General features: G+C 42.2%; 2 protein-coding genes across 2 annotated transcripts; one reads left to right on the top strand and one right to left on the bottom strand.

Annotated features, from left to right (window-relative positions):
* Window positions 1–397: 397 nt before the first annotated feature.
* dtd2 (D-aminoacyl-tRNA deacylase 2) lies at window positions 398–1,751 on the bottom strand. The gene is made up of 3 exons (XM_026304329.1): window positions 1,558–1,751; window positions 1,298–1,367; window positions 398–1,206 (listed from the first exon to the last, which is right to left on the bottom strand). Exons 1-3 carry the CDS (start codon window positions 1,666–1,668, stop codon window positions 878–880), a joined length of 510 nt encoding a protein of 169 aa, XP_026160114.1. The 5' UTR covers window positions 1,669–1,751; the 3' UTR covers window positions 398–877.
* A 579-nt stretch (window positions 1,752–2,330) lies between these two features.
* Window positions 2,331–6,745, top strand: nubpl (nucleotide binding protein-like). The gene is made up of 12 exons (XM_026302512.1): window positions 2,331–2,480; window positions 3,293–3,437; window positions 3,722–3,756; window positions 3,888–3,978; window positions 4,117–4,156; window positions 4,249–4,339; window positions 4,426–4,519; window positions 4,797–4,882; window positions 4,972–5,092; window positions 5,296–5,378; window positions 5,606–5,733; window positions 5,981–6,745. The coding sequence occupies exons 1-11, from the start codon at window positions 2,352–2,354 to the stop codon at window positions 5,666–5,668; spliced, it is 978 nt and encodes a 325-aa protein (XP_026158297.1). The 5' UTR covers window positions 2,331–2,351; the 3' UTR covers window positions 5,669–5,733; window positions 5,981–6,745.
* Window positions 6,746–17,899: the final 11,154 nt, after the last annotated feature.

The following is a 17,899-nucleotide window of genomic DNA, read 5'->3' as shown; positions in this document are numbered from 1 at the left end:
TATGTCTTTTTAGATGCAGGCTTGAACACTGTCTGGCTGCTCAGAACCAATCGGAGTGAAACCGTTATGGGTTTGTCAGTGCATTTATTTTGGCGGAAAGTCAATTACCCGGAAGTTTGTCTGCTGCCACGTGCTGTTCCTTTGACACATGAAATATTTTGACGCGCGTTGCAAACGCAGCTGTAACCCGAGCTCATTGAATGCAGCTTATTTCCGTTTCCTGGAACTCAGTCGAGCGCCCCCTGATGTTCCGGACGAGACAAGAACTTATATGTTTAATGTAATAAAGGCTGTGCAAACTCATAATAATGCAGCAAATTATTTTTAAATTATCTTTTATTTTTCAAATGACTTACACATGACATCATCAATTTTAGATTCAAACCTCAGTGACCTACCAAAACCATCAAAAATGATCTGAGTGATGATTTATTTGCAAAAATATCTATTGTCCGTTGTTATTCATGCCCTTATTTTGCAGGGAGTGATATGATTCGTCAGTGGTCAGACTGTTGAGGTTTACCTGGTCCACAGGTGCAGCATCTACCAACATGATCTAAGAGGGAGCCAAAGTAAACCAAAGTAAACTGGATAACGTGCTAATGTGGCTTCATGGCAGAGGCCCCAGACGGCCCTGGTGGCCCCCAGAGGTCCTGGCATCGGTGACATTGTCCACTTTGCCTGTTTGTTGATTCAGTTTTGGATAATTACAAAAAACAAAAACAAAACAGTCATAAACTCCAAATCTGTCCGATCTTGTTTATATAAAAATGCATAAATCAAATATCAGTGCATTAGATATGAGACAGTAATCAAGACACAACTCTGACATCCATGAAATCATTAAAGTCAGAGCTGCATCTCTTCATCTTTCACTTCAGAACTCCATCAGATGTGTGTACGGTCCATTTGTGTCAAGCTTCAGCACTTGTCTGTTTCCATACGTCCCGTGTTTCACCGTCACCTCAGCTCCGCTCTGGGCCGAGGGGCCGGCCCTCAGCTCCTCCTCACACAGAGAAACGAAGGCGCCGTACAGCCGCAGTCCGTCCTCTTTGCTGATATTGTTGTGGTACTGCATGGCCCTGCCTTTGGCCTTCCCACCCAGCGTGGCCTGGGGGACTATCAGCAAGCTGCCGGGAAGCTCCAGCACCGAAACCAGCTTCCCTGAGTCGGACTCACACAGCCGCAGGTTCAACAGAGCGGACACTGCAGGGGAGAGCGGAGGATGCAATATTTACATCTGACTGTGGAGGGTTTGGTTTAAATATGTAGACCAAAGGTTAAACATGACCCAGACCCATCTTGGGCATCATGTCATCTGTGGCTCCTTTGAAGAAGCAGATGTAGATCACCATCCCTCTGTCGATCTGAGAGCAGAAACCCAGAGGTAACAGTCAGTAAAAACAAGTTAAATAAAAAAAACTGTTCATGTTATTGTTCTGGTTGTACTGTGGCTTCAGGTTTACAACTGATTTATTTCACTTCTGTACAAAGTTTGTAAACCAGCAGGGCTGATTAAGTCTCAGTTTCTAATGGCTGTTTGAAGACGTTTCTCACCTGGACGAACTGAGCCTCTGATTGGTCCCCTGCTGGCTTCACCTGGAGTCTGGCCTGCAGACACTGCTGCAGCACCACCCGAGCTGCGGGAGCATCGCCTTTCTCTGCCATGTCTCTGTCCGCAGACCTTCACACCAACAAACCCAAATGTTCAATGAATGAAAGGAAAACTGATGCAAACTCACGCAACACACTTCCGGAATAACGTCAACTAACGTGACTCGAAGGTGGTCACATCTGCGCGTTATATTCGCAGACATTTCATTTTCCTTCTTTGCTTTCTGTCGCTCGTTTCTTAGCTTTTGTTAAACAATACAACTATTTAAATTCACAGAATGAAAAGGAAATGACACGTCGAGTAAATGATGATTATGATTACGAAGAGTAAAATAAAAATATGCAAAAGAAAATAAAGTGAAATAAATTGTTTAACGTACATGGTTTTAAAATGTTCATCCGTCTTTGTTATACGTTTAAAAATAAGAGAGGACTGCCCATTAGAACAAGTAGAAAAGTATTTACCTGGTAGAATTATCAAGTTATCAATTTAATTAACATGGTACAGTATTTTACTGATATTGATTATTAATCGTTTCAAATTATTCATCAATAAATACAAAAGTTTTTCAACCTGTGTTTTTATAAAAGAGTGAAACTGTAAAACTTAAATTAAAGTTGGACAAATCGAGATCTAATAAAGTGAGACTAGAAAACTACAGAAAACACGCATGCGTGAAATGCGCAAACGTGATGCGCATGAAGCAATTATCGCGAGAAGCGTCTTAGCGCTAAACATGGCGCAGTTCAGCCGGAGCAGACTGTCTTGTTTATTTAGAATATCCGCTAATAAACCGTCAGGGTTCCGGTCCGGGGCTGAGGCGAAACACGGACAGGTGTGCAGTGTGCAGCTCATACGCTGCCAGGTAAGAGCGACGTACAGGTGAGCTAGCTAGCAGCTGCAAGCTAACGTCAAGTTAGACAACAGGAGACCAGGACCAAACCGGAAGTTTGGTTTTATTTTCAAAAATAAATATGAAAACCGCAAAACAAAGGTGTATATAACAGACGAAACTAGATAATTTGTTGTTGTTTACTGTGTTTGTTGTTCTTCACATTTGTCACTTATTGTGTAGCCAATAGTCTTTAATAGGCAAATTCCTTTTGACACCGAAAATAATATTTTGAACCCTACAACCGGAAGTGTTTATATCGGTCCATTCTGGACTCTGATGTTAAAATGTCATATTTACAGACACAGAGCTGTTACCAGCTGTAAATAGGCTCAAATGATCTCCTGTTCTTATTTATTTAAATGCCAGAATGATGTGACAAGAGACCAACAGTAAACAGGTGCTGTATAGATCAGTTATTGGCTGTGCTGATAAATCAATAATATGTTCTCAAGGGCTTTATTTTCTTATTTCATTCATATTAATATGTCAGTCTTTTGTTTTTTGTGCCTTGAGATTTTATTGTATTGTGATTTGGTGCTTTACAACTAAAACTGAATTGGATTGAAGTTAATTTCTGTGATCATTTCTAGTTGTTTCTACCAAACCCTGTTGTATTTATTGTTTTTTTCTAATGTCACACACTTGTCTGTTCTGAAACCCATAGCAGACCAAAAGGAATCACAGTTAAACTAAAGTGTCCTGGTTTATGATTCAGTCTGGAAACGTTCTAGTCAAAACATCTGAAGCTTTATATCGTTTATGTTTTTGTTGTTGTGTCACAGAGGTCTGTGGACAGTAAGACGTTACAGGACAGACAGAAGCAGCACATGGCCAGAGGTCTTCCTAAACAAAAGCCCATCTCAGGGGTCAAACAGGTCATCGTTGTGGCTTCAGGGAAAGGCGGCGTGGGCAAGTCCACCACTGCAGGTGCTGCATGAACTTCCTGCTGAAACATGCTGGTCTTTTCAAGCATGGTTATTGTTCCAGAGCAAATAGATCCACAGCTAATATCTAACGGAATGAACTTTCTAAAACGTCTGTATTATTCATGGGGTTATGTTTTGTGCTAAATGGCATTTGTTGGAAGAATTCCCAGAATAAACTGCCTGACTAATCTGCAGATATTGGCTGACAATGTCCAGGGAACAGTCTGTAGACTACCTTTTAACCAGCCAGAGGAGATTTTAACGTCTGTTTTTCTGTCTCTGCAGTGAATCTGGCTCTTGGATTAATGGCCAATGATCTGGTAAGAAGTGTGCTGTCTCCTCACACCTCATATTTGAGCCTGACCTCTCAAACTGTCGAAACTCTTAACCAGTTGTCATTTCTCTCGGTCAGATGTACAGTTTGTACAGAGCTTTGTTCTCTCTTTCTCAGTCAAAGTCTGTTGGTCTGTTGGACGCTGACGTCTACGGTCCATCGATTCCTAAACTGATGAACCTGAAGGGAAACCCAGAGCTCACTGACAGTATGGCACATCATCGATCCTTTAAACATCATGTCACCTGACCTGTTATGGATGAGACAGTTAGTGCAGTGAGACATGGTATAGAAACCAAGAGTGATGACGATGCAGCTAAACTGAACTGTTGTCTCTTTCTTCCAGACAATCTGATGATCCCACTCACCAACTATGGGATTCCTTGGTGAGTTCCTACCAACCTAACCAATAAATGATGTTTCTCCACTGCTTCGCGCTTCCCTCTCTGACCCCCTCGTTTTGTACGTCTTCATTCAGCATGTCGATGGGCTTCCTGGTGGAGGACGTGGCTCCTATTGTGTGGAGGGGGCTGATGGTGATGTCAGCTATAGAGAAGCTGCTCAGACAGGTAACAGCCTTTCTCACACTGTTAGTTTTTACATTTCCACCTGATTTGAACTGAATTGTAATAGAGTGAGGTGCTCACATTTGTAGGTGGACTGGGGGTCATTGGACTATCTGGTAGTGGACATGCCCCCTGGGACTGGAGATGTCCAGCTGTCAATCACCCAGAACATCCCAATAGCAGGTAGGTTGATGTTAAGGTCACAATTAGTGTTGCACCTTGAGACGTTGTACTTTTGGTCTCATGCATTTTGTATTTTAAGGCGTTCCTGTTCAGAAACACAGGAGACAGAGATCAGCAGGGTCAAGCGTTTAAGTTTTTCTTATCATTTCTCACCGGTTCATTTGCTTCACTGGACCATTAGACGTTTTGGTTGCAGGGCCGCTGTGCTGAATTTCATCACACGGTGCAGAAGTTTTTGAAGTAAAATCTTGTCATGTTTCTGCGATTGGCTGTGAAGGAGCTGTAATCGTGTCCACGCCGCAGGACATCGCTCTGCTGGACGCACGTAGAGGAGCTGAGATGTTCAAGAGAGTGAACGTGCCGGTTAGACGAGATTGATTTACTGAATATGCAGGTTGCTGGGGTGAAGTTACAGGAAGGGGAGCGTGATGTTTTTGCTTGCATTTTCACAGGTTCTCGGCCTGGTGCAGAACATGAGCGTGTTCCAGTGTCCCAGCTGTAAACACCAGACTCACATCTTCGGCTCAGATGGAGCCCGGCAGCTCGCGGACACTCTGGGAGTCCAGTTCTTAGGTGGGAGCTCACCTGGGCCTGTGTGCCACCAATTTTGTTTTCCTTTTCTAACTTGCACATAAATTGAATGGATTTTATAAAGTGTGACATCTGAACAAAAGACAGCTGCATTAAAATCTAGCTGTAATTTTCAGTTTCTCCGAAGAACGCAGCCGACGGGAAACAGGTCTCTAATGTCAAGTTTTATCTGTGTCTCCTTCCAGGTGACATTCCGCTTCATCTGAGCATCAGAGAGACGTCAGACAGAGGGAAACCAGTGGTCGTCTCCTGCCCTGACAGCCCAGAGGTCTCTGTTCTGTTCTGTTGCATTCTTCTGTGTTTCATTCTGTTGTATTTGGTTCTACTCTGATTCCATGTCTCGTAATATAATAATAATAATCATGAACTTTATTTAGAACAGTCTTTTAAAAGTAGCATCTCAAAGTGCTTCACGTGTGAGATCAGTCAGCACCGTCTGATCGCTGCACGTGCAGAAAAACACAGAAGAAGAAGAAATGTGTGTTTGCTCTGCAGGCGGAGGCGTACAGGAAGGTGGCGTCAGCTGTCGTCCAGAGACTGGAGGAGGTCAACACATGATTGACAGCTCAGACGGGAAGTCAGTTGGTTGACTGACAGGACGTTACCCGTGGTCGTACATGAAGGTGCTGCTAAACACTGAACTACATTACCCAGAGTTCCTTTGCAGACTGAAATAAATGCGAATAAATTAAATTAAAAACTACAGAAACATAACGTTGTTGTCTGGCTTGTAGACTATGACGGATTACTACAGATTCAACTGTCCACAGTTTATAAAGTATTTAACACACACTGTAAAATACTAATCTGTTAAATGAAGATTTGTTTCATGTTGTACAAACCTTATGTTATAATCTGTGTTTGATTTAGGAATACACATTGAATAAAACAACATGGTGGTTAAAAAAGCAGAGAAGTGACATTGGGGCTGGAATGAGGAGGATTCCCAGCCAACCAGACCCGTGCACTTCACTGCTCAAACAGCAGAGGGCGCAGGTTGCACGCTGGATGAAGAAACCCTGTAACATCACAAGGAAAATACATCTCTGGCAGTAGTTTGACCATTTCTGCACCTGTAAACTTTAACTCTCAGCTTTACTGGCAAAATAAATGAGCACTGGTGGACGTCACTAAGAAATATATAACTTATACAGTGATTTAAATTAAATGATGTCACGTAAACGTCTTGTATCACATGACCCATTTCTGGGATTCAGTCATGTGACCAGACTGAGGTTTTGGGTCACAATGGGCATTTTTTTCACACACTCTTTGCCAGAAACTGTTGAACCCAGCTGTGAAATGTCTCATTGTGTAGGCGCAGAGCAACACAACCTTATCCTGGGAGCACACACACACACACACACACACACACAGAGGAGGGAGGGTTTTTCTGGAAAGGTGACAGGAATGACCGGACAATAACTCGCCTCATCTGGGAAAATCTCTGTTTCAGTCTTTTGTGTGTTTTCGTGTGTGTGTGAGTCAGCCCACGCTCTTATTTCTGGCTGGTGGAGTGACGGGCAGTTTGCCTTGAGGAGGGACGGCCGAGGAGACGCACACGTCACAAATTCTATAGTTGTGAGGACTCGCTGCCATGCATTAATGCTTTTTCTAGTAAAAAGTAAAACTAAAGTGTGTCCTATGTTTTTATTAGTTTGCACAGATCCCACACACAGACCAAAAGCAACAATATAGTGTACTCCCTGTAATCAGAGAGAAGCTGGAACCAGAGCAGAGACCAGTGGACTCTTTGTTCCTTCAGAGACTGTAAACAGTGACGGCCGTCCTCGGCGTCTGGAACTGGTTTTTGGAAAAAGATTAAGATTAAGATACCCTTATTAGTCCCACAAATGGGGAAATTCCATTACCACCCAATGTGCACACACACCCGGAGCAGTGGGCAGCCAGTGCTGCAGCACCCAGGGAGCAGTTGGGGGTCCAGTGCCTTGCTCAAGGGTCTCACCTCAGTCGTGGTATTGAAGGTGGACAGGGCACTGGCTATTTACTCCATCCCTCCAACATTTCCTGCCAGACCTGAGACTCAAACCTGCAATTTTCAGGTTACAAGATAGGCATTCATTGGTGCTGTCAGTCTATGGATGGGGTTTGGACTTCATAGACCTGCTGGCTTGTTTGACATGTGCCTAAAAATTGTTTTTTTCCAAATGAGTACAGACCTGTGGATGCAGGCAGAGATGCTATGTCCATATTTTCATGAAGTTGATGGGCTCACGCCATCGGCTCTCTTCAGTCTTCACCTGCTCTCAGACATGCAGCGGGAGATGCAGCAGATTTTGTTTCTATATTTTTAAAACCATCTCTCCCACTCAGTTGGTTCTTCTTCTCTAATTTGGGAATGCAGGATGTGGTTATGTTTCACTACAGTGCTGACTGCAGCACAAATGCACACACAAGTACACCCACAAAGCTCCAGAAAGCATCTTTGCACAGGGACAGTGCACAAACACACACACTCATGTATTCATGAAGATGGAGGCAAATATGAAAACACACACATGCATAGAAACACACAAAAGAATATTCACATTCCCCGACTCATTCACAAACATGCTCATTACACATGCACACACACACACACGTGTTTTGTGTGTGTCTGCATATTGTGCAAATGTACAGCATTGGCTGAACACACAGAGAGAAGGAAGATGGAGAATGAAGAAAATGGAAATGAGAAATGCTGCTGTCCCAGACATGTTTCTGCTGCAGATTAACTGTAGCTGTGATTGGATTGACTGATTTTCATATGTTTGTTTGTGATCGTTGCTCCATTTGAACGTTTTTTGTTCATCCATCATGAGCGACCACATTGGTCAACACATTTCTGGACAAAAATCAGCCTTGAATGTGCAAACGTGTGATTAAAGTAGGGGAGAGCTGCGTATCGAAGAAGGCGGTAACGGTCTATAGACTAGCCTGCAGTCTTCCACACAGGTTTGTGCTGATGATTGGTAGAAAAACACCCAAAGTGGCTGAGAGCTCAACATGACAATTTTGTGTTTTTGTGCACGAATCACCAAAGTACTCAGTACTCAGAGTGCAGAATGAGCTGCGAGCTCTGGATTTTATAAAGGCTGTGGTTTTATGGTTGGACACATCTCCCTGTTACTGTGTGTTCCTGGCTGTTTAACGAGCATCACTAATGTTTGTCAGACTGCGCTCACAGCTTCGGTTTGGGAGTCGGCGACAGCAGACGCAGCTGCAGACTGATGGCTTTGGATGGAAACATGTTTAGTTTATAATTAAACATGATCTCATTTGGCTGATCGATAACACGGTTAAATCCTGTTTACAGCGTGTCATCTAACACATGTACACTGTTATATATATATTTATACTGAAGAAAAAACTTTCAGACCTGCCAACATTTATCTTTAATAGTAATATTTATCTTTATAGATTAGTATATGGGGAACATGGATAATACACCCAATTATGAAGAAAAATGCTGTCTCTTTAAAATGAGCAGAAATAATTTGTTTTATTCATGAAATTATCATTATTTCTATTCTAGTTAATAAATAAATTATTAATATGCAAACATAATCTCTCAGGGTTTCTGCTCCAGCTTCTAATGAATTGGTTCTTGTGAGGTAAGAAAATAAAAGTTTAACATAACTTGAATCAATAATATATTTCAGGTTGTTATATTATTCATGTTTCTGCTCAGTGGTGATGAGTTACATGCAGGAAGAAGGCTGAACGAAGTGAAATAATGAAACACATTATCTACCTGTCTGTCTGTCTGTCTGTCTGTCTGTCTGTCTATCTATCTATCTATCTATCTATCTATCTATCTATCTATCTATCTATCTGTTTATTTTTCTGCTGCTCTTGACTCTTGGGAACTGACTTGTTTCTGGCTTCTAGCTCGTTTCTTTTTCAGGTTTTAATCTTGTCACTGGCACCAGTGAGATTCTCTGATATAAAATATCCAGGAAAGGTGGTTTCTGTTTGGATGTAAAGTTTCCCCAGTTGGCTCAGCCTCACGTCGTCCTCCTCTCCTCTCTCCTCATCTGTCTCCTTCATTTCCTGAGCTGAAATAGAATTGACTTCCTGATACGAGGTTAAATGAGTTTGATGTCAGCTCTCTGCAGAGAGAGTAGCAGAGAGGGAGGGAGGGGTAGCATCATTGTGGTGTGTGTGTGTGTGTGTGTGTGTGTGCTCTTGTTTTTCTATTCCGGTGGGGACCACCACCTGACACTCACACCATGGGGACCGATTTTCCCCATGGTGACCAGGTCTCGATCCCCATGGGCACAAGCATTGCAATCAATAGAAAACAGCCTCCTGATATACCTAGTGCAGAAAATTGGGCCCCAGAGAGTAGATTTTCCGAACACTTGTGTTTCGCACGGTGCCCATAGTGGTCGTGGGTGGTATTGCATGTGTGTGAATTTGCACTGGTGGGGCCCATTTTCCTGACAAAGTGTGAAAGTGTGCGTATAAGAAAACTTTATATTTAATGAAAATGATTATAGCACTTTATATGAAAACTCTTTTTATGATATGAAATGAATTTGCATAAAATCAGCAAGGGGACCCATGTAATCACTATTATGTCATTTTAAAGCAGATTAAAACCACAAATTTTGAAATGACAAATAAAAATATATATATATATATTTTGTAAATCTATCCCAGTTATGATTGTTTTTGAAATGCACATTACATTTGATTGAATTAATAAAATTCAGTGAACACAAAATCTTTTAAATTGGTTTAATTTTGTTTTTTTCCTGTGTTTTCTTAGAAACCTCAAAGAGGAGGAGCTGGTCCCATGAAGAAGGTCAGGCTGTTGAAAAGACTCTGGCTGTCTTTATAGAGTCTGGCAAATTACCAGGAAAGTCACACTGTGTTGCCTGTATCAAGGCTTGTCCAAGGGCACTGAGAAACAGAACTTGGCAAGCCATTAAGTTCTATATTAAAAATCACATCACTGCTGTTTGCCGTGAAAGAGCAAGGAGGAAATGAACATGCACTTAATTATGTTAAGACACTTTCCATTCATTTGAAGCCTTATTGTTAAAATGTTAATAGCATTTGCCTTTTTTTTCAGTTTTCAGAAACTGAAACAATGTGGACAAAATTCAGATTTTTGTTACAAACAACTGCATACAATTGTTTGTACTGCGGCCTTGGGTCAGAAACATGGCTAAAGTTGCAGTGGTTTCCAATTTTTAAAATTTTACATTTCAGAAACATGTCCAACTCCATGTCTAAATAATTAAAGGTCTTTGCTTTATCAGGTGCTTTTTTTTCTAAAAGATTTTGGAAACTCTTTCTGATGCATTGGAAATACTGTACATGGTACACTTGTAGTTGGTAGAAAAGTCCTCAATTTTTTTCATCTTTTTATACAACAACTTCTGGCATGTTAGAGATAATTTGGTAAACCAGTATTCAATTTTGAAATAATTATATTTAAAATATGCAATCAAATTAAGAATAACAAATATAAAAGTGAAGCAACAGAAAATAAATATGCTAAATAATTTTGGACAAAAGATTAATGCTGGCAGTTTGGATCTTGTTGCTAATACAATGCATTATTAACCTTTCAATCCAACATAGGTTATGTAGATGCTTGTCATGAGAAATGTGGTCCAGAATATATACATACATACATACGTATATACATACATACATACATACATAACATGTCTGGTCAACTGCAGGGGCCAAAAGTCAGCTATAGTGGCAGCAAAAGTTATGGTGAGTGTTTCCATTTTTTAATTCATTTTCATAATAGAAAAAAATAAACAAGAATTTAGCAGGTAAAATCACATTTCTAAACCATTCAGAAAGGGTGGATCCCATGAGGACTGTCCCAGTCATGGGGCCCACTATGTATTAAAAACGGGTATTTATGTGTGTGTGTGTGTGTGTGTGTGTGTGTGTGTGTGTGTTTTGCATCTCTAATGTTTAAAAGTCCTTTTTCATCCCCGAGTTTTACAACTGAAAACCAGTGAGATTGTGTGTGTGTGTATTTCTTTTATTGTGTGGAGAGATTTTAGATGTGAACCATTGTTGTGTGGACATGTTGTCCAGGTCTGTTTGAGTATTCAGACCTAGTTCAGGTTAAAATCAGGGTTAGGAAAACAGCATCATAGATGGTTTGTCAACTGTGCTACTCTGGCAGCTTCGCCTGTCATGCGTTATGCCAGAATAGCACAAATTTATAAATTATTCAGCACAAAAACCTCTTTTTCTTCCTCTGCCAGCAGGTGGGACTTGGCCCAAATGTCTTGTCACCTCCAGGCTTTGGCTGGGAACCACCACCCCTTCAACCTTGTCTTCCCATCTACTGCGTACTGGATAACCAAGAAGGCTGAAATTAGATTTCTAATGTCATTAATGGAGACTCGTGTATGTAGATTACAGTAAATGGATGTGTATCTACATTAGAGCCATGAATGAATATGAGAAATAGAGCTGAGATGCACAGATGATTCTCTTGATGTTTTAGATCCCTGGAAACACCACATGTGGATCCAATGTGAGTCCTTTGGCTGCTTTGAACTCTCTCCATGTGAAAAAGCCAAAGCCATGTTAACCCTGGTTGTTGGTCTTTCTTTGTCCCACTCTCTCTGTGCTAAAGAACGCCGCCTCTTGGCTCTGGCAGCCACTGGTTCCCACTTTGAGCTGCAGAGACTCCTCCATGGCTGCTGTTGGAAACCACTACTGGCTTCTCCTGACCTTGGCCAGGTGGCAGAGGGGGGACTCATTGACGGAGCGGACTTTGCCAACACAGGGTAGAGAAGCTGGAATAACAACAGAAGGGCTGTAGGTAGCAGAGAGTCCTGGGGGGGTAGTATAGCTGAGAGACATCAGGACCTGGATCTGGGTACCTGGGTGCAGTCTTACTTCATGCTCCTTTTCAGTGCTTGGTGCTGTAATGTGACTTTATGGTTTTTGGACAGAGTCTTCCTCTATTTGCTTCATGCTGAAGGAGGTCAAAAGATTGTTCACACTCATCTTTTTACAGCAAGTCTCTCCCACACACTTTCCTTTTCTCAACACACAGTGATGCAGCACAACCATAACCAGCTGCTTTTGTTTATCCGACCATACAGCTGTGTCACCACGGCAACGCGGCAAAGCTCAGGGCTGGAGGCGAGAGCGGTGATCGCAAGGTCAACGAGGAGTGTGTGTCTGTGTGTGTGTCCTCTCATTAAGGCAGCACGCCCACACTCCTCCGACCGTCTGTGGGCTTTTCTTCTGGGAGAACAAGTTCACTTGTTTCTGCTGCCTTTATTTCCTCCTCTGCTCCTCAGTAAATGAAACCACCTCAGCCCACACTGGACACACATCACATCACACTGAAGGACACAAAATGCAGATGGTTTGATGTTTTCTGTTAATACAGAAATGTTGGTAGCAACAAAAAAAACAAACAAATAGTTTTAGTCCAACCAAATATCCCATTTTGAAATGTCCGTTCCCTTTTCCTTTTCTTTCCTTTGCTTTTAAAACCTTTGCTTTCTCCTCCTTTTCCTTTCTTTACCTTTCATTTCATTTCCCATGATGCTCTCTGCTCCACTGGTTTGAAACAGAACAAAGATGGAGTACAACACCCTCTTCAGTCTTCCTGTCGAAAAATGGAGCCTCCCTTTGTCTTGTTAAAGGTCTTTGTGTGTGTGTGCATGTGTGTGTGTGTGTTTATGCAGAGGTTTGATTGTGTGTGTGGATGCAGAGGTTTGATTGTGTGTGTGTGTGGATGCAGAGGTTTGATTGTGTGTGTGTGTGTGTGTGTGTGTGTGTCGGAGGGTTAATAAGCTCTGTGCTTCACCTGAGTCCCTGGAGCCTCAGGACATGTGTGTTTTTTGAGTGTGAGTGTGTGTGTGTGTGTGTGTGTCTGAATAATTTATAGCTGAGAAAATCAGTTTCTGTCTCTTCACAGTTGCAGCGTCTCAACATTTCTGCCGTAATAACTCGAACAAGAAATCTAAAAGTGGTGTCGCCCTCTGTCCAAACATGTGCAGCGGTGATATAAAGAGTATTCTCTACATGTTCTGATCTCCAGTCGGAACCTCCTTAGGACCAGTGACACAGCACAGGTGTGAATAAAAATATTACTGATGGCTAAAATTAAACATCAGTTTCAGTGTCCCAGTTTCACTCACTTTCCTGGATTAGTGGGATACTTAAAGGATCCTCACTAACTACGGTGTTGGCCATGAAAGATTCTGCTGCAACAAAGCCAAATATTTGTCCTGCCTCATAAACAGGAGGTCCTGCGTTCAAGTCCCAGCTCTACCTGTCAAATATTGTTTGGATCAGCTTTTCGGTAACTGTTGTGTTTGCAAACACCAAAGCTAAATGAATGATCTCCAGCTGCCTGAACATTGCATTAAGTATTTCTTATCAGTGTAACTGTGGCCTGGCTGGTTATAAACAGGAGGTCTGGGGTTCAAATCCCAGTGGTACTTTATGGACTGATGCAGCTTCACACTGCATCATTCACCAGCTGAGCTGAAAGTTTCTTTATGTAGAACCTAACAGATACAGCTCAGATATTGAGCTTCGATGCCATTTAACCTGCTGTTAATAAGGTCTGACTAATCAATAACCACTGGGACTTTGGTGTCCTTGGAACAACAACAGCAATGACTGAGTTTAGGCACATTTGCAGAATAAAATGCTGAGCCGGTGAAAGAATAAAGGGACAAACAGGTTTGTAACATCAGCGCTGTTGTTGTTGGTTAAAGCACCCGTCTCGTAAACAGGAGATCCTGGGTTCAAATCCCATCAGCACCTTATAGACCACGTTCCTCAGATCTCTAAGAGCTTGTGAAGCTTAAACGTGGAGAATTTCTGTGTTGCAGGTCCAGACTTAACTGTTTCATCAAGAAACAAAGAAGTTTCCAGCATGTCGAAGAGATGTGACTGGTGCCACACCGGCTGACACTCATGAACCACATTTGAACCTCAAAGATGAAGAGCGACGACTGAGGCCACGTCTCTTCCGTCCCACTGGGAGACGCCGACTCAGAGCGGAGTGTGTGAGGCTTGGAAACAGAGGCGCTGCGTTGATGTGTGTGTGTGTGTATGGGGAAGATGAAAGGGATGCAGACTGGCCTCAGGCTCCAATTAAAAGCAGGCTGAGGTTGCTATGGTGATACAGGTGAACTGAAGTACTTTATGAAATATTACTGACGGATGGACGGAGCGACTGGTTTACACCTGCAGCAGAGAACAAACTGTTCCGTGGACGTTTCAGGTTAATGTTTAATCTTTACTGCCTCCGTTCTGCTTCTGACAGTTTCATTGGGCTTTTATTGTTTCGTGAATCGTCATCAGAAACATCTCAGTGCAGCTTGTGTTTATGCCATTAAATCATGGGACATAGTGGAACATGCAAGAATAAATAAATAAATAAACACAAACAGTTTCTGTTGAAAGAACAATGGAGACGTTGGTATTAAATCAATCATCAGATATAGGAAGAAAACAATGGAAATACATGAAGAAAAATATATTTTGAGACTAAAGTCAATTATAAAGAGAAAAGAAGTGAATAATACTGAATAGTAATGTTAATTTTAGTTTTAATTTAAGACATGGCAGCTGTATATACAGCATACAACACATTTCATTCCTGGTCCCTATTTCCTCATTAGCTCCCTCAGACAACCACCGGTTCATTACCCTGTTTTTGGACTTTTTGTGCCTGTTTGCCTCACGTTCCTGCCCCGGGTTCCTTCTGTTACCTGCTCTACGTCTTATTAACGGTGAGTTCTTTGACATGTGCGGTCGAGGCCTGTGTTCTGAGCTGTGACAAATGTTTTCATTTATTTTGTTTTCATGAAACTTTTTCTGGCCTTGCATGTCTGTGGGAGAGGAGATGTTTGTGTGTTGGTTCGTCCACCACCTCAGACCAAAATAAAATATTCTGTAGATAATCCTTCTGAGGTGTTGTTCTCCAGATACTTGTAAAAACTTTGGAGACCTGATGCCATCATCTCAACTTTTAATTTGGTTAATGAGCAAACACTGAACTAAACAAAAACTGTACGTTCACAGCAGCCTCAGCTCCACTTTGTGTTTAGTGTTAATTAGCAAATGTTAATGTGTTGACATGGTGACCTGAGATATTGACTGTGGTAAATATGACAAATATAAACTTCATCAAAATGCAAATAAAACTCAAACCAAACAAAATCTTTAACAATTCATCTTCTGTCAAACAACATTGAGTCTTAATGTGAACACAGGAATATTCAGATGTTTTATAACTTTATAATTGCAAACCCTTTATTTTATTTTTATCTCCTTTCTCTTCTTACTTTCCATCTAATAATTTCACATTGTTCCTCCACCTACAGCACTTCCCCTGGAGGCAGCAGCACCTTCTCTGCTGAGGAAAAGTTTTGTTCTTTGCTGTTTATTTGCTGTCTCTCAGGTTTTAGTCCCTTTTTGTTTTTAACACTTCTGCTTTGACTTTCTGTTCCTCGTGTCTTCATTTTAAACATTTTTGTGGTTGACTAAATTTACAGTATATAGCCCAGGAATAGTCTTGCGGCTTCCGAGACTTCTGCCATTTCCCAGTGAGCGGGAACGCTCAGATCTTTGGGCCTGGTTTTATCCCCTGGTCCTGATCTGTGTCTCAGCACAGTCTGATTCTACAGAGAGTTCCTGGACTTCAGGTCCTGGTTTCTGTCCTGATCTGCAGGGTGAACAGAAGCTGCAAGGTACTAATATCAGTTTATCTTCCCCCACTCCACCTTCATCTGAGATGGTGTCTTACAGCTTCTGACTGACTGAACACCCCTGATCCAGGTAATCAGCCCTGTTAGGGCAGGGACAGGTGGAAAACAAGCAGGACACTGGCCCATGAGGAACATGGGTAGCTGAGTCCAGTTTCTTCCACAGTGAAGATTCTCAGGACTTGACTTTTGTCTGAAAAAATATCAAAAACACGTTTTTAACTTTATTATGGCATATTGAATGTAGGCTGTATTCATTTATAGTTAAGTGTGCAAAACAGCCTGAATACCTTCTGAAGTCGCTTTACTGACACATGAGTTTATTCTGCTTCTTTTAGCCTTGAAATCTCTGTAGCTGCAGAGTCGCTGATGGTGCAGCTGTGAGTGAAGGAGTTGCTGGTCAGTCTTTATAGCACAGAAACTGAATGCAGCTACAGAAGGGGAGAGAGGTGATTCATTACAAGCCTTTGTCTCGATTGTAAGGCTGTTTCCTCCTCTGCACACACACACTTATTTAGACTCTTCCCGTACGAGTCCACTGAATTGGTTGTTCCTGTCAGGTTCTTCTTTATTCTGCAGCCACATTCATCCTTGCTCTGTGTGTGTGTGTGTGTGTGTGTGTGTGTGTGTGTGTGTGTGTGTGCTAATTGCAAAACACAAGCTGAGGCTGCAGGTTTTTCAAGCATTTGATCATAAACCAATTTACTGCCCAAACTGCAATTTTAACCCGATGATGACGCTACATGGGAAAATACTGAATGTTTTGTATTTTTACACTATTTATACTTTTAGTTTACTTCAGTTTCCTCTTTTTAGGACCTGCTTGTTACTGCTGTTACTGTTTGAGTGTGGGAAAACAAATAGCAGAATATTAATGTGGATTCTAGGAGAGTAAGTTTGTGAGATCAGGCTGATACTTTGTGCTCTGAGCAGTTTATCTAACATCTGTCATCAGTGTTTGATGAAGATTAACTTTAATCAGCAGTTGTTGTTTCTTTGCCACACCTCGGCCCCTCCGGTTTAAAACGGTGCCAGTGTCGACGGCTGGGAACCAGCTGACATCAGACGAGGGAGGGTTGTCGGAGGGGGGGATCATGGGAAATTACTGCTGATACAGAAATGACTTAAATATTCACGGGATGAAGAAAAACAGCTGCTGCAACTCACACACACACACACACACACACACACACACACACTCCTCTGCCCTCTATTTTTAAATGTCACCCCTCTGTCTCTCCTGGTGTCTCTCGCCCTTCCCTCTCCTCTTTATGCACACTCACGCCTCCTCCCTCCCTCGGCCGTCTCGCTCTAACATCACTCTCACTTTTTCCTCTGTCACCTTTCTCTCCTCTTCTTCTTTCACACTCTGTCCTGTCTTCGTCTTCTCTGGGGCTTTTGCTCTTCTCCCTCTGCTTTCGTGTCTATACACACTATTTGACCAAATGTCTGTATGTGGACGCTCATTGCCATGTTTGGTCCAGGCTCCACATTCCTGTGAAGTGGATTCATGTAAACAGCTCAGGCCCTTCCGCTCAAGCATTATTTGGACCATCCAGCCCAGCAGGAACCAGGACTGGGTCTGGCTGTTCCAATGAACAGAGTCGGGATAATGAGGCTGTGGAAGGAAAGAACAAGATGCTCGGCTTCAAACGATGGAACGACAGCTCAGTCTGCAGACTGTCCAGGTGGAGAGGGAAAGACACCTATGGGTGCAACAACAACAGGTGCTGTCTGTGCCAACAATATTAGAGTCAGCCACAGGGTGTGAGGCTGCTGGAGGATCCAACATTCACATCACATTCACTGAGACCTGCAGAGACACTGAGACGTCAGGAAACTACAGACATTTTCTAACAGGAAAACTGAAATGACCCCAAAGATTTGACCAGTAGATTCATGTCCAACAGTGTCACACATTTGAAACTCACATCGCACATTAAAGTAGAGCTGTTTTTCCCTTCACACAACCATAAAACACACACACACACACACACACACACACACACACACACACACACACACACACACACACACACACACAGTATCAGGACCATCC

This window comes from Mastacembelus armatus, chromosome 22 (assembly GCF_900324485.2).
Source record: "Mastacembelus armatus chromosome 22, fMasArm1.2, whole genome shotgun sequence".
Taxonomy (NCBI): domain Eukaryota; kingdom Metazoa; phylum Chordata; class Actinopteri; order Synbranchiformes; family Mastacembelidae; genus Mastacembelus; species Mastacembelus armatus.
This window is presented reverse-complemented; position numbering and strand designations above follow the sequence as displayed.